This window comes from Phyllobates terribilis, unplaced genomic scaffold (assembly GCF_046119375.1).
Source record: "Phyllobates terribilis strain yellow unplaced genomic scaffold, ASM4611937v1 Scaffold_2__4_contigs__length_985480577, whole genome shotgun sequence".
Classification (NCBI taxonomy): Eukaryota; Metazoa; Chordata; class Amphibia; order Anura; family Dendrobatidae; genus Phyllobates; species Phyllobates terribilis.
The window spans coordinates 157,972,266-157,996,692 of record NW_027362762.1 but is presented as its reverse complement, the minus strand read 5'-3'; the positions used below and the strand labels follow the sequence as shown (position 1 = coordinate 157,996,692).

General features: G+C 42.2%; 1 protein-coding gene across 1 annotated transcript; it reads left to right on the top strand.

The window, feature by feature from the left end:
• The first annotated feature begins 17,082 nt into the window (after nucleotides 1-17,082).
• LOC141244860 (baculoviral IAP repeat-containing protein 5.1-like) lies at nucleotides 17,083-24,170 on the top strand. Its single transcript, XM_073669020.1, has 4 exons — nucleotides 17,083-17,220; nucleotides 17,832-17,941; nucleotides 19,373-19,490; nucleotides 24,048-24,170. The coding sequence occupies exons 1-4, from the start codon at nucleotides 17,083-17,085 to the stop codon at nucleotides 24,168-24,170; spliced, it is 489 nt and encodes a 162-aa protein (XP_073525121.1).
• The last annotated feature ends 257 nt before the right edge of the window (nucleotides 24,171-24,427 follow it).

Here is a 24,427-nt window from a genome sequence, read left to right as displayed (position 1 = left end):
GTCAGCTCAAATTGACTGTTCAAACCAAGCAGTGCGATGGTGCACCCTTGGCATTGCTCTACCCCCAACTCCCTCTTCTCATTAACAGCTCTAGCTATACAGGACCCAGAGGAAGGTGTAGATAGAGGGACAAGTAGGTGGTAAGATGCACTGAACTGCTCGGCCATGCCAAACGTTCACCAAGTGCCTGTGCTTGGTTTGAACAGTCAATTTGTGCTGGCAGACCCCCTGTAATATATTTGTAGGCACATTCGACCTCTAACTCTTCCATTCTGTGGATCTCTGACTTTACCAAAGCACAATGAGAACTAAACTCAGGTTGGAAACTTCCCCTCATTTGTCAAATATTATGAACTACTGAAGCAAAACCCATCATATCCCACATTACAAACAAGACTAATGTTTTATCATCCCCTCAAGATTATAGCATAAGCCTAATGCTACACTCATGAACTAATGCTTTCACCAGAGTTCCCAATATTTATGAAGACTTCCATGTCCTGTTACTTTCTGAATCTGAAATTAATCCATAACCCCTTGTCCAAATGTACCTGAAGTAGCATAGGAGTAGTGCAGATACAGCGAGGAGCAGCAGAAGGATGCAGACGAGTATTGCCAGCAAGTATGCCGTGTGATGTCCTGGGTCCATTTCGATAATTTTTGACCTGTATTTTCCTATGTATACAGACATTCAAATAATACAATTTTTAGCTAAACCAAACCAGTTTCTGGTTAGTTTTAGATTAGTTTCCCAGATAGGAAGACAATGTTATACTATTACATTGCATGCAGGGAAGAGTGGAAACATAGAACAAATTAGCTAAATAAATTTGGCAACATTTATCAGATAGTTATGTTAAATTATAGCTTGAAGGATTTGTCCGAATGTCACATATGGAAACATACTGTACAATATTCTAAAAAAAAAGCAGGTAAATAGTTATACCATGCCTGGCTGCCTTACTGGAAGTGCAGCTGCAGGGAAAGAATAAAGTTATATTTTCCCTGCAGCCACTCGCTTAAAAGCATTGGGGAGGTGCAGGGGCTGCAACAGTCACCACACAGTGAAAGTGCTTTATTCATTCCCCAACACATTGATTGACAGCCTGCACTGCACATACATGCCGTCCACGTGCTGGGGTGGGATACCAGCACTCTCACTATATAGTGCACAGTGATGATTACAGCCAGTGTATCACCCTGATGCCTGGAAGCTACCAGCTACATGAAGAATATAACTTCACTTTCTCCCTGTAGTCACTGCTCCAGTAAGGCAGGCAGGCTTTAAATGCCATTTACCCTTAGATCTGCAGGAAAAGCATTTCTTCAGGTGACAGGTTGCCTTTTAACAAGTCATATGGCAAATAAGACTAAACGTACTCTGTGCTGCGGTCATGTTATGTTTTGGGCCATTTAGTTTTTACAAATGAAATTCATTGAATATCTGTCTAAACTATGGGGGCAAATATATCATGTGCAGAGTTTTTAATGTGGATTTTTTTCGGGAGGCACCATTTTCATTATTTACTACAGATTTAGCAAAACGTTACATGGGGAAGAAGAAAGGGCTTTGTCTAGAGAGGTTTCTTCAATCCCACCTAGACATTATTTTGAAATAAGATGCATGAAAGTTATTTATAACTTTATAAATTTGTGCCTGTTGATCAAAAAGTACATAAGAAAAAAATAAAATAAAAAAATCAAGGCGATTCAGAAAAACTTGATGTGTGCTTCAGGTGGCAAACAGCCGCTAGGTGTGAATGTATCAATATCTGATTAGCTCAATGATACCTTATGAGAGACAAGCAAGGTCTAATGGTGGAATGGCCACAAGTGTAACTTGATAATATAGATTATATAGACACACACGATAATCCACATAACAGATTGCAGACATTTCAGATGTCTAAATTGAAAAGCTATATCTGAATTGATATCTTGCTTGTTTATCTCCCTTGAGTGACATGTAGACATTATATATATATTTATATACATTTTTTCCCTTTCAGAGAACAGATTAACATGGATTTTAAAGTGAAAGAAATCTGTGTATCGAATGGCCGTATTCACTGATACCTACCTGTGGTTTGTTCCCACACTGCTGTAATACTGGAGTCTGCCGCAGCCACTGATTTTCCTGCCACAACCAAGCTGAATTAATTAGCTGAAGTAGAAGAAAAGAGCTGCGTATAAGAGCAGGCCTGGAGTTGTGGGAGCCGGGCAGGATTATACAATCACATATATAATACAATCATACTATATTAATAACATGATACATTTCTGTATGCATGCAGTTATATACTAGTGCCGCACATTACATTTTAATAATTCCGTCATCTCACATTCGCATCTGCAAGCAGTCAAACCCAAGTTGCTTTACTTTCTTAGAAAGTTGAAAAAAAAAGATATGCTGATGAATCCCATCATGACAGAGGCCAAAAGTCACTTGTCAGGTGAATGGGTGCATACAATGTATAGTATGTTCTATATATATATATATATATATATATATATATATATATATATATATATATATATACACACACATGTGTGTATATATATATATAACATTGTTTTTTGTGTTGTTTTATGTTTGTAGCCTAAATGTAAAAAAAAAAAAAAAATGACCTCACTCAGGGTCTGTACACACCACATCAGGTTCAGTGTATACAGTATATATACATATATATACATACTGTGTACACTAAGTCTGATGTGGTATATATACATATTTATTTATATATATATATATATATATATATATATATATATATATACTGTATAAACCTGATGTGGTATATATATATATATATATGTATATATATATTTATGTGCTGTATATATTAAACCTGATACGCTGTGTACAGACAGGGTGTTTTTGATGCGTTTTTTTTTCTGCAGCAAAACCTGCTCTCTTGGCAGTAAAGTTTCTGCCTCAAAAAACAGGTTTTGCTGCGTTTAATGCTTCGTTTTTGCTGCATTTTTTTCAGCGCTTTTGTCACTATACATTTGTCCCTTGTGCATGCTGATAAAGTTTAGCAAAAAAAAAATTACCTAATCCAACTTCCTCCGGTTTTGGCACCAAAAACTGATACCTGCGTTTTTGCAGCATTTTTTCAAGTACCCATTGCTTTCAATGGGTGAAAAACGCTGCAAAAACGCTGAAAGAAGTGACATGCTCCATTCTGCAAAAACATGGCTCTTTGACAAAACAGTCAGGAAAAAAAACAAGCTATGTGCATGAGATTTCTGACATCTCATAGACTTTGCTGGTACTGTAAAACGCTGCTGGAAATTTGCATTAAAAAGCACTAAAAACGCCCTGTGTGAACACACAGCCTACAAACATAAAACAAAACAAAAAACAATACTTATTGCAAAATTTCATAACTCGCTTTTGGGTCATGTATGAAAAATCAGATCCTGTCTTATTTCACGACACACGCAGACTGATATATCCTGATGTCAATCTGCATTTCACCAAAATGGACGCACGTTTTCAAGTTAACCTGCTCTTTCATTTATAATTATATATTGCAAAGGACACAACCATTTTTTTTTTACCACATAACTTACATTAAAAAAAGTACCTACCTACCATTGCTGATCACATCTTCATTCTTTGTCCTCTTTCTTCAGACATCTTTACTTGGGATCAGGAATCAGGATATCCGGGTGACCAGTGACTTCTGTATGAAATATATATAATAAAATATTACAAAACCTATAGAAAACCCCACATATATCTGATTGTTAGCATATTTTTGGGAGCATATGAATAATTTTCCTCATACATCACCTCAGCGAAATCCCGGACTAGGAGCAGGCAGATTGTGCAGTGAATGACATATGTCTGACCACACAGGGTCACAGAGGGAAGGGCACAATGACATTAGGCCTGGGGGCTCCATTGCTCGCCAGATGGCTCAATTTAGGCTCAAGTTACCATCACTTTACCCTCTTAACACAGGAAAAGCAAATGGCCACAGCTTAGAATAACACTTTTTTGGCCTTAAAAATGACCAAAATGGATTGGACACCTGATAACAAAGTTACTTGTTGATCTGCTCCAAATCCATATATCTAAACATTTGGATATCAAATTACAGGATATTTTAGCCCCTGTCCCTCTCTACCAAGGAATGACCCTAAAGGCCTTCATACACATTACATTAAAGGGATTTTCTTACAAAAAAAGTACAATTTAATTAATAGGTCTTGCAATAAAAATAAGTACCGTACGTCAATTATTACTACTACTACTAATAATTTTTATTTCCATAGCTCCAACATATTCTACAGCACTTTACATTTTAGGCTATGTGCACACGAAGCGTTTTTACTGCGTTTCCGCAGCAGTTTTTCCGCTGCGGAAATGTTTGCCAATTGGTCTGCCAGCTATAGCAATGGTAATCCTGATGTGCTGTGCACATAATGCGGAAATTTCCACTCAGGATTACCATTGCGGAAAAAAACGCAGCATGTCCATTGTTCGGGCGTTTCCGCCGCAAATTCGCGCCCATTGACTTGAATTGAACCGCAGCAAATCCGCAGGTATAATATTTGCTTCATTTCAATTAAAGCCAATAGCCGCAAATTTGCAGCGGAAACACGGTGCGGGTGGTACCTGGGTCGGGAGAAGAGGACTACTACTCCTCTCATCCGACGGCCGCTCCCGCTGATAACAGTGAGAGCGGCTCGGCTGGGGGGTGCAGTAGTCTGCTCTGCCAAGCCGGCATGCCCACAGTGGTAAAAAAAAAAGAAAAGTAAAAATAAAAAAGAAAACTATACTCACCTGTCTGGCACCCCCGGTGTCCTCCTGGTCCTGGTCCCCGGCGATGCTCTCCTCCCGGCGGCCGGCGGTACACTGTGGGGAGCGTGCTCGCTCCCCGCAGTGTACTGCACTGCCAGCCTGCGGTCACATTGAGCGATCAGCTGATCGCTCACGTGACCTCACCGTGGGAACATTCTGAAGAATGTTCCCATGGTGGTGAGCTCACCGGGGCTGATGAGCTGATCTTCATCTGATGAACCCCAGTGACCTCCTGCAGCAGCATGTATACTGATAGGAGTGATTTTACACCCCTATTTTCTACCGCAGAGACATCAGTGATTGTTGATGTCACTGCTGTATAAGTGACACGGATCGCCAAGGGACAATCATTGGCGTAATCGTGGACTGCGTTGTGACGGTGGACAGGTGAGGGATATGGTTGTTTGTTTTTTTACTTTTTTTTCTGAAGATCGAGGACTTTGAAGACAGAGTACAATAAAAAAATCTTTAAAACCATGTGTTTTTTATTTCATTAAAATACTTTATTTTGGCTGTGTCTTTTATTGAAAAGACACCCTCCAATAGTAACCTGGGCTTCACGTCAGCCGCCAATACAAGGCTGACATTAACCCCAACCCTATTACCCCACCGCATGTCAGTGTCCATGGATGACTCGCAGCCTCTGATGCATGCATAGTGGTCATGGGATTTCTAGAGATCCCATCCACGATGTTGTACCATCTGGATGCTGCGGGTTTGACGCTGTATAAACATGCAGCGTCAAACCTGCAGCGGCTCCTGATCGTGGCGACGTACCCAAACTCATCCGCAGCATGTCAATTTCTGTAGCGGATACGCTAGTCTCCTCTGCAGATTTTAACTGATTGAAGTGTCATTCACATGTACCGACAACAAAAGTGTGGCATTAGAACACAGCTTTTTGGATGCAGCAAAAATATGTTGCTTCCAAAGCGCTGCTGAGTGCTGATCGGGGGGAAGTAGTGGCTAACGAAACAGCTGTGAACTGTTAATAATGGCCAAGGACCATGTTTGCAAATGGCACCTTCCTAGGCTAAAAATAGCAGCTCCCAGCTGCCACATAAATTACAAGAATGGAAATGCTAATAAGATTGGGCGAATGGGATTAGCTGACACCTAGCTCTTGTTTGGTAATGACAAGGTGTCAATCAGACCCTTTCATCATCAAACCTAATTAAAGTAAAGTAAAGAGTTAAATAAACACACAGACAGATCAAACACTTTATTTGAAATACAACATACATTATTTAATCATTTAAATTAACCAATATACTCACCCCAGTTCTGATGGTAATCCAAGGGTTTAAGCAATGACCCACCAAATAACTTTATTTAGCTCCAAAAAGCATTCTTTGATGTACAAAAATGCTTAAAAAAACAGCATCAAAAAACGCATCAGACAATAAAGACATTACAGAATAACACATAACTTAGATGTCAAGAGGAGTGAGGGCCCTGCTCACAAGCTTACAACCTATGAATATTGGATGTTTTAAATAAAATATTCCTGTGCTGAGTTAATCTTATAAATGTGTTCCTGTTATGTATTATGTTATCGCGATCCACCCGTGGCTGTTAACCAGTTAAATGCCGCTGTTAATCTCTGACAGCGGCATTTAACATCCCTGCTTCACTGGCTCCGCCATCGGTGACCACGTCACATGATCGCGGGTCACAGATGGGTTGGCATGACAACCCAGGGTCTGCAGCAGACCCCTGTGGTTGTCATGGCCAGATTGCTATGAGCGCCGACCTGTGGTCGCCGATGAGTTGGTATCACAACCTGAGGTCTGCAGTAGAGATGAGCGGTGTTCGACTAGAACTGTTCGCCAATCTCAAATTCGAGCTGTTTTGGGTGGTGTTCGAGTTGTTCGACGAACCCGAACGATTTGCAAAAAATTCGGCTGTTCGAGGTTATGTACGATAACTGTTCGTGCACCAAAAGCGTGTCCTGCATGTCTGGCGCTATTTAGAGCACCAATCATGCAGGGATTGTCTGCCACTCACTGTAATGCCACAGCCATGGTGGTTGTGGCATTACAGTGATTGCCCAAATCGATGGGAACAGTGCCAACAGTGAAACATGAAAAGCCGGCAATTCAGCAGCGGCATACACCTGTACCGACAATTTAGAACCGAAAGAATAGAGCTTCACACATAGATTAGATAGATATAAACATGTCAGCCACATATATACGAAGTACAGTGAAAGTGCTGCTTACTGTACTTGTCATTTAGCGTAAAGGATTTATCAAAAAAAATAATAGTGTTTTCATGCACCGTCTCTTTAAAAAAGCCGGCCGGCAATTCAGCAGCGGTACCTGACAATTTATAACAGACAGAATAGAGCTTCACACATAGATTAGATAGATAGAAACATGTCAGCCACATATATACGAAGTACAGTGACAGTGTTGCTTACTGTACTTGTCATTTAGCGTAAAGGATTTATCAAAAAAAATATTAGTGTTTTCATGCACCGTCTCTTTAAAAAAGCCGGCCGGCAATTCAGCAGCGGTACCCGACAATTTATAACAGACAGAATAGAGCTTCACACATAGATTAGATAGATAGAAACATGTCAGTCACATATATATGAAGTACAGTGTTAGTGTTGGTTACTGTACTTGTCATTTAGTATTAAAATAAAGGATTTATTATTAAAAAAATTGGCGTGGGGTTCCCCTTAATTTTAGGCTCTAGCGGAGGTTAAGCAGACGGCTGGGGCAGATGTTTGAAGCCTGGGAAGGGGGTAATACCCACGGAGCTTCCCAGGCTACTAATATCAGCCCCCAGCTGAATACATAGCCTTTACTAGCTATTAAAATGGGGGACCCCCCCAAAAAAATGACGTGGGGTCCCCCCTAATTTAATAGCTAGCAAAGGCTAGGCAGACAGCTGGGGGCTGATATTAATAGCCCAGGAAGGGAGCCATGAATATTGGCCCCCTCCCAGGCTAGAAACACCAGCCGTCAGCCGCCCCAGAAATGGCGCATCCATAGGATGCGCCAATTCTGGCACTTAGCCTCGCTCTTCCACGCTGCCCTGGTGCGGTGGCAGGGGGTAATAGGGTTGGGGTTGATGTCAGCTTATAATGCCAGCTGACATCAAGCCCAGGTTAGTAATGGAGAGGCGTCTATAAGACACCCCCATTACTAACCCCATAGTCAAAGTTAAAAAAAACACAAACACCCAGAATAAAGTCCTTTAATTGAAATAAAGACACAATCCTTTATTGTTCTAAATTAAACCATACTTACCGTCACGCCCATTCCAGCTGAAGCCAACGATCTCCTGCAATAAAAGAAAAATAACAAAGCAACCTCATCCTTACCTTTCCATGGTTCCCACGACAGCTTCAGCTCTGCTACATCGAGATGACAGGCTGGACCGCAGCAGAACGCTGCCATCCAGCCTCTCATCCCGCAGACACTGAGAAGCGCAGGCTTGCTTGCGCTGCTCAGCGTCTCTCTGTGACGACATCCAGATGAGCCGAGTTCATGTCCAATGAACTCGGCTCACCTCATGCACGTCACTGACAGCGTGGGAAAATTCTCACGCTGAAGCGGTGAGTGCAGGAGAATTCTCCCACGCTGTCAGTGACGTGCATAAGGTGAGCTCATGTCCAATGAACTCAGCTCACCTCCTGCACGTCACTGACAGCGTGGGAGAATTCTCCTGCACTCAGCGCTTCAGCGTGAGAATTCTCCCACGCTGAAGCGCTGAGTGCAGGAGAATTTTCCCACGCTGTCAGTGATGTGCATAAGGTGAGCTCATGTCCAATGAACTCAGCTCACCTCCTGCACGTCACTGACAGCGTGGGAGAATTCTCCTGCACTCAGCGCTTCATTGTGAGAATTCTCCCACGCTGAAGCGCTGAGTGCAGGAGAATTTTCCCACGCTGTCAGTGACGTGCATGAGGTGAGCCGAGTTCATTGGACATTAACTCGGCTCATCTGGATGCCCTCACAGAGAGACACTGTGGAGCGCAAGCAAGCCTGCGCTTCTCAGTGTCTGCGGGATGACAGGCTGGATGGCAGCGTTCTGCTGCGGTCCAGCCTGTCATCTCGATGTAGCAGAGCTGAAGCTGTCATGGGAACCATGGAAAGGTAAGGATGATGTTGCTTTATTATTTTTCTTTTATTTCAGGAGATCGTTGGCTTCAGCTGGAATGGGCGTGATGGTAAGTATGGTTTAATTTAGAACAATAAAGAATTGTGTGTTTATTTCAATTAAAGGACTTTTTTCTGGATGTTGTGTTTTTTTTAAATACTTTACTAGAAATTCATGGTGGTCATGTCTAATATTGGCGTGACCCCATGAATTTCGGGCTTAGGGCCAGCTGATAATGCCAAGCTGGCCCTAACCCCTTTATTACCCAGTGAGCCACCGCATCAGGGCCCTGGATGAGTTGGGTACAGCGCCAGAAGATGGCGCTTCTATGAACGCGCCATTTTCCGGGGTGGCTGCGGACTGCAATTTGCAGCGGGGGTGGCCCAGAAAGCTTGGGCCTCCCTGCGCTGCGGATTCCAGCCCCCAGCTGCCTAGTTGTACCTAGCTGGACACAAAAACAGGGCGAAGCCCCACGTCAATTTTCTTTAAATTATTTCATGAAATAATTAAGAAAAAAAGGGCTTCCCTATATTGTTGTGTCCGGCCAGGTACAAATAGGCAGCTGGTGGTTGGGGGCAGCCCGTTCCTGCCTGCTGTACCTGGCTGGACACAAATATAGTGCGAAGCCCCACGTCAATTTTTTTTAAATTATTTCATGAATTTCCTGAAATAATTTTAAAAAATTGAAGTGGGGCTTCGCACTATATTTGTGTCCAGCCAGGTACACCAGGCAGGAACGGGCTGCCCCCATCCACCAGCTGCCTATTTGTACCTGGCCGGACACAACAATATAGGGAAGCCCTTTTTTTCTTAATTATTTCATGAATTTCATGAAATAATTAAAAAAAATTGAAGTGGGGCTTCGCACTATATTTGTGTCCAGCCAGGTACAGCAGGCAGGAACGGGCTGCCCCCAACCACCAGCTGCCTATTTGTACCTGGCCGGACACAACAATATAGGGAAGGCCTTTTTTTCTTAATTATTTCATGAATTTCATGAAATAATTAAAAAAAAAGTACGTGGGGCTTCGCCCTATTTTTGTGTCCAGCCAGGTACAACTAGGCAGCTGGGGGCTGGAATCTGCAGCGCAGGGAGGCCCAAGCTTTCTGGGCCCCCCCCCCCGCTACAAATTGCAGTCCGCAGCCACCCCGGAAAATGGCGCGTTCATAGAAGCGCCATCTTCTGGCGCTGTACCCAACTCATCCAGGGCCCTGGTGCGGTGGCTCACTGGGTAATAAAGGGGTTAGGGCCAGCTTGGTATTATCAGCTGGCCCCAAGCCCAAAATTCATGGGGTCACGCCAGTATTAGACATGACCGCCATGAATTTCTAGTAAAGTATTTAAAAAAAACACAACACCCAGAATAAAGTCCTTTAATTGAAATAAAGACACAATTCTTTATTGTTCTAAATAAAACCATACTTACCATCACACCCATTCCAGCTGAAGCCAACGATCTCCTGCAATAAAAGAAAAATAATAAACCAACCTCATCCTTACCTTTCCATGGTTCCCACGACAGCTTCAGCTCTGCTACATCGAGATGACTGGCTGGACCGCAGCAGAACGCTGCCATCCAGTCTGTCATCCCGCAGACACTGAGAAGCGCAGGCATGCTTGCGCTCCTCACTGTCTCGCTGTGACGGCATCCAGATGAGCCGAGGTCATGTCCAATGAACTCGGCTCACCTCATGCACGTCACTGACAGCGTGGGAAAATTCTCACGCTGAAGTGCTGAGTGCAGGAGAATTCTCCCACGCTGTCAGTGATGTGCATGAGGTGAGCTCATGTCCAATGAACTCAGCTCACCTCCTGCACGTCACTGACAGCGTGGGAAAATTCTCCTGCAATCAGCGCTTCAGCGTGAGAATTTTCCCACGCTGTCAGTGACGTGCATGAGGTGAGCCGAGTTCATTGGACATGAACTCGGCTCATCTGGATGTCGTCACAGAGAGACGCTGAGCAGAGCAAGCAAGCCTGCGCTTCTCAGTGTCTGCGGGATGACAGGCTGGATGGCAGCGTTCTGCTGCGGTCCAGCCTGTCATCTCGATGTAGCAGAGCTGAAGCTGTCGTGGGAACCATGGAAAGGTAAGGATGAGGTTGCTTTATTATTTTTCTTTTATTGCAGGAGATCGTTGGCTTCAGCTGGAATGGGCGTGATGGTAAGTATGGTTTAATTTAGAACAATAAAGGATTGTGTCTTTATTTCAATTAAAGGACTTTATTCTGGGTGTTTGTGTTTTTTTTAACTTTGACTATGGGGTTAGTAATGGGGGTGTCTTATAGACGCCTCTCCATTACTAACCTGGGCTTGATGTCAGCTGGCATTATAAGCTGACATCAACCCCAACCCTATTACCCCCTGCCACCGCACCAGGGCAGCGTGGAAGAGCGAGGCTAAGTGCCAGAATTGGCGCATCCTATGAATGCGCCATTTCTGGGGCGGCTGACGGCTGGTGTTTCTAGCCTGGGAGGGGGCCAATATTCATGGCTCCCTTCCTGGGCTATTAATATCAGCCCCCAGCTGTCTGCCTAGCCTTTGCTAGCTATTAAATTAGGGGGGACCCCACGTCATTTTTTTTGGGGGGTCCCCCATTTTAATAGCTAGTAAAGGCTATGTATTCAGCTGGGGGCTGATATTAGTAGCCTGGGAAGCTCCGTGGGTATTACCCCCTTCCCAGGCTTCAAACATCTGCCCCAGCCATCTGCTTAACCTCCGCTAGAGCCTAAAATTAAGGGGAACCCCACGCCAATTTTTTTAATAATAAATCCTTTATTTTAATACTAAATGACAAGTACAGTAACCAACACTGTCACTGTACTTATTATATATGTGACTGACATGTTTCTATCTATCTAATCTATGTGTGATGCTCTATCTTTCTGTTCTAAATTGTCGGGTACCGCTGCTGAATTGCCAGCCGGCTTTTTTAAAGAGACAGTGCATGAAAACACTATTATTTTTTTAAATAAATCCTTTACACTAAATGACAAGTACAGTAAGCAACACTCTCACTGTACTTATTATATATGTGACTGACATGTTTCTATCTATCTAATCTATGTGTGAAGCTCTATTCTTTCTGTTCTAAATTGTCGGGTACAGATGGTGAATTGCCGGCCGGCTTTTTTAAAGAGACGGTGCATGAAAACACTAATATTTTTTTTAATAAATCCTTTACACTAAATGACAAGTGCAGTAACCAACACTGTCACTGTGCTTCTTATATGTGTGACTGACATGTTTCTATCTATCTAATCTATGTGTGATGCTCTATTCCTTCTTGTCTAAATTGTCGGGTACCGGTGTATGCCGCTGCTGAATTTGCCGGCTGGCTTTTTTAAAGAGAGTGTCTTCTGAGCAGTTTGTCAGCTTTTGGACACCTTTGCAGGTGTTTTCTATGTGTTTCTATGTGTTTTTGTTTGCCTGCCATTGGTTTTAACGGTGTTCGACGGTGTTCTAAGGTGTTCGACGAACAGTTCGACGAACAGTTCCTCGAACATCCCGGTGTTCGACGAACCGAACCGAACCCGAACACTACGGGGGTGGCTCAACACTAGTCTGCAGGAGACCCCTGTGGTTATTATTGCAGGGACACAATGAGCGCTGCCCAGTGGTCGGCGCTCATAGCAAGTGAGCATTTCTGCTACACACAGGCGATCTGATTATCACAGATCCAATGGAGACTATTGAAGCTAGTGAAAAGTAAAAAAACAAGTTTTTAAAAATATTTTAAAAATGTAGAAAAGTTTAAATCAAATCAAATATACACATATTTGGTATCATCACGTTCAGAAATGCCCGATCTACCAATATATAAAAGAATATTGACAGAAAAATAAAAAAGTTATGACTTGGGAAGAAAAGGGGAGCAAAAAACAAAAGCGCAAAAATGGAAAATAGCCTGGGGGTGAAGTTGTTAATTTGTATGAATGAGCCCTTACAAGGTTCTAACACAAGTGTGAATTTAACCTCAGTCATGTTTGTCAGCAAAGGAGAGAGACTTCAGTTTATTTTGTATGAAAATGGCAAAACAAGAACAAAAATGGCTGTAGTTTTTACAGCCACAATATCACAAACTAATCACATTGCATGTGGTTAAATGCAATCCCATATGCCACAATTACATAAGATAAAGCATTTCCATTTAGCATGTGCACATAGTTTTTGCAGAGTGGCCAAGTGCTATGCGATAAAACATCGCATAGCACTTGGACCAGTGTTATTCTATGGGGCACCTCACATCTGCGATTATTTTCTCATGCCAGTTCGGCATGAGAGAACAATGGCAGCGAGACTTAGCTCACGAGCACCCATATAAGTCTATGGGTGCATGTGAAACATCAGACTGCACCAATGCAGTCTGATATCCGCCAAGACAGGAAATGGAGGGGATGGAGAAATTACTTTCTCCTTCTCCTCTGCTCCGATGCTGCGATTTTCTCCTGCGAGAGAATCGACTCCCGCTCGCAACAGAGCTGGAGCCGAGTGTCATTAGCATATCGCATCCAAAGCTCTCGCATCGGATGCTATGCACTGGTGTGATTCAAGACTTAGGCCAGGCTCAGATGATCATACTAAAATTGCAGATCTGACTGGCTCTGTGTGGTCGTCCACATATCGGATGAGTGCAGGAGCTGCTTGCTGTTAAATCCGACTAAAATAGTGCGCGCTGCCATTATTTCCATGCAGACCATTGCTCCATATGGAAGACTGGCCATGTGCACTGGAGCACTGGCTATACTAAGCCCGTGTGCGGTCCATGGTGCACACAGCCAGCAAACGTCTGTATTATATGCTCGTCTAAACACGCCCTAAGGGTATGTGCCCATGTTGCGTTTTACAAGCGTATTTGCAGCGGAATTTCCGCAGCAGAAACGCTTGTAAAATGCTTGTCAATCCGCACCCCATGGTCCCCAATGAGAATCCGCAAGTTCTATGCCCATGCTGCGGATTTTTCCGCAGCGTTTTTGATGCGCACAAAAATCCGCAGCATGTCATTTAATTTTTCGCTTCCGCATGCGGAATTGCTTTTGCAATGCAATAAAAAATGCAAGGCAATTCCGCATGTCGAAAACGTGCGAAAAACGCACGATAAACGCTTGCGAAATTCCGCATGCCTTTTTCCGGGAGAGGACATGCGGAAATGAAGCAGAAATTTTCTGCTTCATTTCCGCAACGTGGGCACATACCCTAAGGCTGGTTCAACACATCGATTTTTTTTTTTTTTGGTACATATGCCCTCTGATATTTTTATGGATAGCTCATTGACCCATTACAACCAATGTGCCTATATATGACCTTTTATTTGTGGTCTGATTGTACACACACAAAAAAGCAGAGAAATGTCTTTTTGTGATCCATGTTTGGGATCAAACTCGCCAATGGTCCAGTAAAAAAAAAATCTGTGTGCTGTCCAGATTTTATTGTTTAATGGTAGGAAAAAAAATATTTATTTTTAAATATGAGAAAATCAGATGCAACAATGATTGTAACAACTGATAAGTAACCCAAAAATGGTTGCAGGACACTGAAAAAAACTTGGACTGTTTTTGATCTATGAGAAAAAAAACCTGTTGTGTGAAACCTGCCATTGGACAAGTTCAGACGACTGTATTTTCGGCCCAAGCGTTGTCCATGAATAACTGAGATCACATGGACAGCACTCAGATCAAGCGTATAGCATCCAGCTGTTATAGATACATAGCTACTATTAACATAGGAAATTTGGTCTTAATTTTGATAACTGATGTGTAAAAATGGATGCCATACGGATGACAACTGAAAGGAAAATTGACTATTTTTTTCTGTATGAAAATTGGATGATTTTATATATGCTTGTGTGAATGCAGCTTTACTGTTATGTGTGAATATACCCTATAGGAAATGTGTTTTTATATATTTTTTTCTGTCTGAAAAATCACATGAAAAAAAAATGTTGGTGAATTTTTTAAGCGTTTTTGTTTATATGGTGTTTTTTTTCAGCTTCACTTGATTTATTAATGGAATTTGGGGCATTTAAAAGCCTGAAGAATTGCCATGTTGCTTCTTTTTCCACATGGAAGACTACAGTACCATGTGCACTATAGACATGTTTTCTCACTGAAATCAATAGGAAGAGTATTCAAAGAGTATTTAGGCTATGTTCACACATTGCGTTTTTGCTGCGTTTTTTTCCGCAGGCAAGGACTGCTCTCTTGGCAGTAAACAAAGCTGCTAACAAAAAGTAGGTTTTGGTGTGTTTTTTGGTGTCGATTGTCCACAGTACATGTTTAATAAAGTTAGTTTTATTCACCTAAAAAGCAGCAAAAACCTATGATTGTGTTTTTGCAGCATTTTTGCACTTTCTCATTGCTTTTTATAATGAAAAAATGCTGAAAGAATTGACATGCTGCACTTGTCAAAAATGCAGCAGTTTTCTCTATCAGTCAGGGAAAAATAGCTTTTGCTGGTATTGTAGAAAGCAGTTTTCAATTTGCATAAAAAACGTCACATGTGAACATAGCCTTCCGATATGTTCACACGTTGCTTTTTTGCAGCTTTTTTTTTTATGAAAATTTTCAGCTGTGTTTTACAGTACCAACAAAGTCTATGAGATTTCAGAAATCTCATGCACATAGCTTGCTATTTTCCTGACTTTTTTGTCAAAGATCTACGTTTTTGCAAAATGCAGCATGTCACTTCTTTCACAGTTTTTGCAGCGTTTTTCACCCATTGAAATCAATGGGTAGTGCAAAAAACGCAGTAAAAACTGCTTTTTTGAGGTTGCTTTTTTAGGCTATGTGCCCACGTTGCAGACCTGAAGCATATTTTTTACGCTTCTCCCTGGCGGGAAAATTGCATGCGGATATTACATGCGGTTTTCCCGCCAGGTAGAAGCGTTTGTGAGGCGTCTTTGCATGCATTTCCGCATGCGGGTTATCAAGCACTTCTCCAAGCATCACTTGGAAAAGTGCTTGACAACTTGTTCAGAAAGGTAAAAAATAAAAAAATAAACTTTATACTCACCTTCTGATGCATTCTCTGCCCCGTCCGGAGGCTTGAGCGGCTCACGCTGTTGTGTGCAGGACCTGCGGTGACGTCATTGAGTCATGTGGTGGGTCACATGACTCAATGACGTGGCAGGTCCTTCAGACAACAGCGCGATGGAGGGAAAACATCAGAAGATAAGTATAAACTTTATTTTATTCTTTTTTTTACAGGTTCTTTGGTACCCAGGTCTGGATGAGAGTCTCCTCTCATCCAGACTTGGGTACCATCCGCACATTGATTCCGCTGCGCTTCCGCAAAATGAATGAACATGCTGCGGATTTTTGACCGCAGCATATACGCTGCGGAAAAATCCGCAGCATGGGCATTGACATTGCGGAATGCCATTGGGGACCATGGGGTGCGGATATACATGCGTTTTTCAAGCGTTTACGCTGCGGAAATTCCGCAGCATATACGCTTGAAAAATGCTACGTGGGCACACAGCCTTAATGCCAAAAGAGCAGGTTTTGCCTGCTGAAAAAACGCAACGTGTGAACATAGCCAGTGTTTGTTTGTTTTTTTCACATGAATTGTGAATCAGAATCCGCTTTGAGGCTATGTGCCCACGTTGCATTTATGAAGCAGAAAATTTCTGCTGCATAAATTCAAGTCCTCTCCCGGAAAAACGCATGCGGAATTCCGCACGCGTTTATCGCGCATTTTTCACGCGTTTATCACGCATTTTCCACATGCGGAATTGCCTTGCGTTTTTTATGCATTGGACAAAGGCAATTCCGCTTGCGGAAACGCAAAATTAAATGACATGCTGCGGATTTTTGAACGCGGCATAAACGCTGCGGAAAAATCCGCAGCATGTGCATAGAACTTGCGGAATCCCATTGGGGAACATGGGGTGCGGATATACATGCGTTTTTCAAGCGTTTACGCTGCGGAAATTCCGCAGCATATACGCTTGAAAAATGCTACGTGGGCACACAGCCTAAAGGCCACATAAAGAAAGCTTTGTGTGACTGTGTCCTAAAAAAGTGTGGACACCTGGATGTGATGAGGTGTGTGAGAGCCCCCACAGGGATAACTGACAGCTGCTCACAATTAGGGTGTGTCACATGACCAGCTCCATAAAATCTGTGTAGGAGAAGGCAGACCACTGTAATTACAATTATGCATTTGGCAAATAAAAGGTTTATGCAGGTACTGCAGCACCTGAAGGACTTCAGAATAATGTATGACTATAACAAGCGGCTGTGCACATTTACAGACTGGCCCTTCACAGAAAACTGCAAGTGCACGCCTGAGAATGTAAGTGTGGGGCTAGGGCATGTTTTGGGACTTGTACCATTTACTCTATCATTGCCATGTGGTAGGTATACTGTTGACTACAATGCCAGCGAAGTGGATGAGATTTTACAAAAAACCTCACACCCTGCTATAAAAATAAACCTGCTCTTCAATTCCCCAAAACACCGCTTGTTCTACATGATACACAGCGCTTGTAGACCGCGAACTGCGGAATTTTTCCATTTTCCCCTCTACTTTTTTTTTTTTTTTTTTCCCCAAAAGCCATTCCTGGTTAAAGGAGCTGCGTAGAACTGAAATACTATTGCCTGATGGCACCTAATAACAGCAGACTGGTTGGGATGCTATTTGTTGGCCTTAATACTAGTTCTGGGCACCCCGCTGTTAATAGCTGTAACATTTGAATGTATCTTTACTGCTCCCGTCTTGTTTCCTCACTCTTTAGTCTTTAGTATATCCTACATGAGATTTTTGGTGAGTTCTTGGTATATTTCATGGAATTGCTCTAAAATCATGAGGGTTTTATCTGGGAACATTTTGGCTAAATGGAGTGATCAAACCAATGGGGCATAAGGAAGTTAAAACCCTTCTTATAATATTTATTTCTTTTTTAGATGGCCAAAGCAGGCTTCGTGCATTGCCCGACTGAGAACGAGCCTGATGTGGCTTGTTGCTTTTTCTGTCTAAAAGAGCTGGAGGGCTGGGAGCCAGATGATGATCCCTTGTGAGTACATAACCTCCCAATCACATGGATACTTTGTTGCAGCATTATGGAAAGTACAATGAGAAAAGTGCAAACTTTAGGCTGTTTTCACATGGTAGTAATGGAACTTTCAGTATAATAGAAAATGTTGCCTTCATGCATTTTATCCACGTCTAACAAATTAGACTGCAAAATGTTCTGTCATGTAAGTGACCTATGGCCTCCATCAGATTATTATTTTTTTTTTTAAGTTTATTCTAGACTTGCACAACGATAACTTGATGCAGTTTTTAAAGGAAATCTGTCGGTAGGATTGTCCCTCCTAAGCTGTTTATATGGGCATATAGGTCATAGGAAGCTGAAGATTTATATTTTTCTTGCATGTAAATAAGCTGTTCAGGGCTAGGAGTTAGACATGAATCTGCCTCCAGGGCTTATTTTTAATAAAAGGGGAGTTACCAGTGTTAGACATGTAAGTAACACAACTGAATTTTCTCCTTGCAAACCCATTTGCTGCAGCTCCCACAGCTCTGCTGTATTGGAACACTGGCTGCTTGTGAGATTGAAGCTGAGTGGAAACGTTATCACGCACAGCTCTGCAGTGGGAGCAGACTACATATTACACTGAAAGGTTCCATTGCTAATGCCTTTGTCAAAAGTCTTCAATATCACCAATCAGTTGTCAATGTTGGCAGTAGTGGATCTGCACTGTAATCCACTGTGTAATGGCTACTGCCTGGTGCTGCAGATATACCCAGATTTGAATGCGTAGGAGTGGATACTTTAGTATTGAAACCTCAAATTAATGAGCCAGTCCACTTTCCATGCTTGTTGTGGGGGGATTATCTCCACTGAATGAAGACTGGGCCCAATTCTCATGCAAATCAGTGGTAATTACAATGTACTTTACATTTTATTGTACACACTGGGCCACTCAACATAAACTTAAGGTTTTGCCACCTAATGTGAGAGCAGCATAATGCAGGGACAGAGACCCTGATTCCAGGAATGTCTCACTGTTCTGATGATTTCCTGCTGATAAAACAGATTATCATTAGTGGATTATTAATCCTGCTGGCATGTAGTCCTCGATATCCATGAGCTCTGTATAATCCCACCACTGATAAACTGCTTTCTGCCTATTTCAGCTCTGTGCACTGAGTGTATCACCCTGTCCACGCCATTGATTGCAGAGCTCAACATTCAGAGAACTGCTTGATCTGCAGCGGATAAAAAAAAATGATCAAAACTGCAGTAAGTGATAAATCGCTAGGATTAGGATATTTGACCCTGTATAATGTTCTCAGATTGGGTAGCAAAAACCTGCTGACAGATTCCCTTAAATTATAAAACTCTAATTTCAGCTAGTTTGAACCCTGTATATTGTATTGCATTGGAGAGAACAGTTATTTTCTAGCACTAAGAGAATGCATATGTTACTGTCTTCTACAGGACTGAACACTCCAAGCGTTCTGTCACCTGTGGCTTCTTGTCTCTGACTAAGAATACAGGTGACCTGACAATGGAAGAGCTCCTGAGGCTCGAGGTTTTTCGTATTAAGACATTCTATGTAAGGAATTATTTGCCAAATTCTGCATTGATTTTAAAAGGTTTCTAATGTGTGGTTAGATACTTCCCATAACAAACTTTTATATAGAGTTTTATTCCTCAAAGACTTAGAATTATGGAATCCATAATATAAAAGTTGTTGCATTAGAGGTTTTTTGGATACAGGAGTGGTTCCAATACAAGGAAAAGTATAAAGTACTACTTTTTATACTAGCCATTTAAGGGTCTCATTAGCGTACCTTGGAGTTTGTCCCATATTTTTGCCTTCAGAACTGGGGAGTTGTCTCCTGATTGACAGTTTGGGTCACCCATGCCACTGGACCAAACTGTGCACTCTGATTTTGCAGAGGTAACTTTTTTTCCTCTGTAGCATCAGAGGAGTGCAGGAGCACTGAAGCTGAGCAGATACAAAAATTGGCCAGCGTCAGAGCTGCACTTACAAGCATGTATGTATTTTCCATAGTTTGCAAGAATTGCTCTCCTTTCTTACTTGACTAGTGACTGCAGAGGTGGCCAGTAACTTGGGCAGTTCACAATAGAGCTGAACATCCCACAGGTCTTGAGTATCTTTAATAAGAGAAAAAATGCTTGTTTTTACAAATTTAAGATGCGACAACAATTAAAAGAATGCTTTGGGACCACTTTTTATTTCGGGGAGGTGAATGTGGTAATGGCATCTCATTGTAAAGTTTCTGCCACTTCTGTTTTATTCTGATAAGCCTAAATACTAATAGGACAGTCTTGAATACATGAGCTGAAGGAAAATGCACACACTTCTAGACTCCTGGCATGTCACACACTTTGTCCTGCAGCTTCAGTTTACTTTTCAGCACATTTGCTAGATAAATGTGTCCTCCACACATGTCTGTAGGTCAAAAATGATTTCCACTTAATCCAGCACGGAGTGAACCAAACCAGGATGTGGGTTATAACTTAAATTCTTCAAAGTGCGCCTCTTTTTACTTTGACCGTTTTATGCACCATTGGCATCGTCTGGAGAGGCTTCATCAGGTAGTCCCTCGAATGTCTTCCAATAAATGAGTATACCTTGTCAAAAGTTCATTTGTGAAATAACAGCCATCAAGTGTATTCTGCAGAGGTAGTGTTGGCATATTATTCCATACAATGCTGAGTCTTAGTTCCCAACTATTCTAAGCCGGAATCTGGCAAGAATCTCTTAACTTCTTAACTAAGCAGAGAATGAACAGTCCATCAATACTTTTAGACATGAAAGTCAGTTGGTCTGCACTTAAAAATATCTTGCCTGGTTCTAGCAACTTTTCAGTCATTAGAAATAATTGTTTTGATGAAATTGCCTTTCATGAGGACTTCTCCAGGAAAAGACCAAGAATGACTTCTGCTGCAGAGGATAAGTTCATCAGTTACCTGCCCCATAAAATGCAAATTGACATGTTGGATAACTGCACTTGTGCTTGATGTGAAACATTGATTTATGCAGTAGACCATGATAAGCAGACCTTTATGGTCGCATTGTTGTGAATAAGCCAATACTGAGGATCACAAACAAGTCTTGTTTGAGCCAAGCATCAGAAGGACACAAGGCATGGAGGGAGAGGTGTGGAGGTACTTAGCTGGTGATGCGTTTTTTTTTGTTTTGTTTTTTTCCTAAATTCAAGACATGGTTACCACAGCATTTTGCATCAACATGCCATCCCATTTGATTTTTACTTGGTGGGACCATCAGTTGTCTGGCGATATACTAATGACTCAAAACACACCTTCAGGCTATGCAACCAAAAAAAATGGGGATGGTGTGCTGCACCAGATGACATGGCCTCCACAATCATCTGACCTCAATCCAACTGAGATGTTTAGGATCAGTTGGATGGCCGAGTCAAGGCAAAGCAGCCAACATGTATTCCGCACCCCTGGAAACTCCTTCATGACTGTTGGCAAGCTATTCCAAGTGACTACCCTATGAAGCTACTTGAGGGAATGTCAATGTGGCGTGAAGATGTCATTGAAGTAAAGTGATACTTTGAGAATTCTAACATGGAACACATGTGTTCCTCCATGGTTTTGCTGCCTTCAGTCAAACATCTATGTGCACATTTTCATAAGAACAAGGAAACCTGACTAGGTGTCCAAACTTTTGACTGGTACTGTATGTAAAATTTACTTATTGCTAATTTTAATTGTATAGCTCTATCGCATTCCATACCACTTCACAGATATGCTCGATAGAAAAACTGACTTTCCAGGGCCTACAAAAATCAGTCTGTGCTTAGCCTGTGTTTCTCTGGCAAAAAAGTGAGGCTGACATGACAGGGTTTGTGGTGGGAAATGAGGTGATTAGGGGGCTTGAGCACTGCAAGGGTTAAGTAATTTTGGGGCTGGCTAGGGTGGGTTCATCCTTGGGGAAGGAGGAAGGCTTATAAGATGGCATCCACTTGCAGGAGCCAGCCATTTTGGGCACAAGCTAAGGAGGAAAAATCTGTCACTTTCCCTGGCCTCTCTGAAAATGGACACGGTGTTTCAGCAGCTGAAACGCTGCCGGGGTTTGGATCTCATTTGACTGCAGGTGTCGGTGCAGAGCCTGATGCAGGGAGCCAGGAGGACCATGTGGTCTGATCACCCCAGAGTTCAGCAGCCATGAAGCACTAGGCCTCCGGTATGCCCAAGTCCAGAAGAAGCCCTTCTCCTGTAGGTGAGGTTGCGGGCTGGCCTCCCACCGTACCTTGCCTGGGAGGAATCCATCTGCATGACGGGGGGAGGAGTTAGCCTCCCCTTCGATGAGGACTTCAGCACAGGTGTCTGGACCAGGAGTGTTGGGTTCCCAGGGAACTGCATATCTGCCTCCTATTGACTTGAATAGGAGGCGGATTCGCAGTGCCCTGCCACAATCAGAAGACTGAGCAGCTCCACAATTGAGGGGTGGTGTCAGACCCCGAACGATCAGACATTGATGACCTATCGTGAGGATAGGTCATCAATGATTGGGGGAAAACTTTAAAAAAATTAAGTAGATAATTTTTGCTATTGCTGTCGGAGCGTTTTTATTCTTGATAGACTTTAAAAAGGATGAAGAAAAAAGATAATTTGATTCCACATATGTTCTACAACTGGCTGCAGGCATTTGCCACCATGGCTAGTGTGATCTGACAAAAAGCTCTTAAACTGTTATGTGCTTTTTTTTTTTTTTTTTGCTATAAGGACTAGATCGGTGAGGCTTAGGGTGTACAGGGATCAAGGGTGGTTAAGGTATGATTAACAGTTTCATCAGCGGATAGGGTTTTGTTTTCGAGAATGGTTTTGTGGAAGATTTTTGGATTCCGTTTGTTGGAAAATTTTAATTGTTTGCTCAAACCTGAATTTGGCATTTACAGATTCCTGAGATGTTCTCAGAAAAATTGGAAAAAAGGTGGCATTGGTTCGTATGACGTGGGATTTTTCAATGCCTCCCCTTAGGGTGTCACCTTTTTGGGATTCATCTGAAGGAGCATAATTTCTGTTCCACCGCTTCTCTTTTCCAAGGGGTATTTCAGGAATCCTGAGGGATGAGGCCATAATCTGGTGGCATTCCACCGTTTGTCAGATTTGATCAAGCCCTTGATAAATTGATGCTACATATTTGGAGTAATTGAGGAAGAGACCGTTTTTGGGAATTGATAAAGGACACTAAATTTGATCTGGGCATGTCCGACTACACAGCAACTACTCTGGGCAACATTATTCTGAGGAAGGTTTGGAAAGGGGTGATGTCTGTGAAGAGTGGACAAGGCAAGGATAAAAGTTAATGGAAATGTAGGACGTCTAATACTTCAGGATGCCTCACATGAGTTTTGAAGGAGATAGGGTCATCTCAATGCCGTTAGGCTGGATATGTGGAGTCCGGTCATACTGGAGGGCATAGAACTTGCTGTGAGGATGTGAAGGGATAAAAATTTAAGGGGTGAAAAACTTTTATTGTGGGGAACCCACCTGTCTTGACCCCCTCAAGTACATTTCAATTAAGTGTGGGGGGGGGGGGTGTGAACACCTGAGTTAAGGACTGGAAAGGGACTGCAGGTAGTGGATTGTGGTAATGGAGCCAAGTTGGTTAACGGGTGCCTCTGAGCTGGTGCTTTAAACAGCTTGAGGTAAAATTCAGCCTGAGATGGTTATATAATAGGTCATGGGCTTCTAGGACCATATTCCATTTTTATTATGGGTGATTTGTTACACTTCTTATATTTACAAAAAGAAAAGCCTGCTGTGGCTAGTTTCTGTATTTCAGTGTATAGTCGGTTTTATTTTAGTGGGGAGGTAAGCTAGGGGGGAAAAAAAAATCACACTACTTTCCAATGCATCTTGTCTTGCAGTTTAATTGGCTATGTGGTGCTTCTTCTGCCTGCTGACAGTGGGCGAGGGGAAACGCCCATTATGGCAAAAGACTAGGTTAAAATTGCTGTTGTCACTTTTAATAAGTTGTAATACTGTTAGTAACATCTAATGTAGTAATGGCAACATCTGACATTTAACTGTATTACATGTTGCTCTTCTGTAATTATTTTTTTGCATTAGGAAACTGATTTTATGTTCTTTGGTTTTCTTCTAGCGCAAGTTTTCAACTGTTGTTGCTGACTATCTAGATGAGGAAATGAGTGCTACAACCAGACGGCTAGTGGAATACTTTGCCAATCAGCATACCTGCTCATTTGACATTGATCTGGAGAATTAATATTTTATTACATGTTGTACTTTTAACTATTGTATTATTCCAGTAACTTATTACAGCCTATTAATAAACATTTTATGCATAGTTGTGTTTTTTTATTAAAGATTGCTACTGTTTAAGATGAAAAATGAGCTAATTCCTTATGTCATATCGGTACATCCTAAGCTGACTCCCTGATCAGCCATCATGTGCCTTGAACACCCATGGATGTTGGCCTGTTAAATGCCACTGTCAGATTAAGAGCAGGATTTAACACATGC

Excerpts from the sequence above, each read along its gene's own strand:
- LOC141244860 (XM_073669020.1), top strand. The coding sequence starts at position 17,083 with ATGCATTTGGCAAATAAAAGGTTTATGCAGGTACTGCAGCACCTGAAG. Across the intron at positions 17,221-17,831 it reads GCAAGTGCACGCCTGAGAAT|ATGGCCAAAGCAGGCTTCGT; the intron begins GTAAGTGTGGGG and ends TTTCTTTTTTAG. Across the intron at positions 17,942-19,372 it reads GAGCCAGATGATGATCCCTT|GACTGAACACTCCAAGCGTT; the intron begins GTGAGTACATAA and ends TGTCTTCTACAG.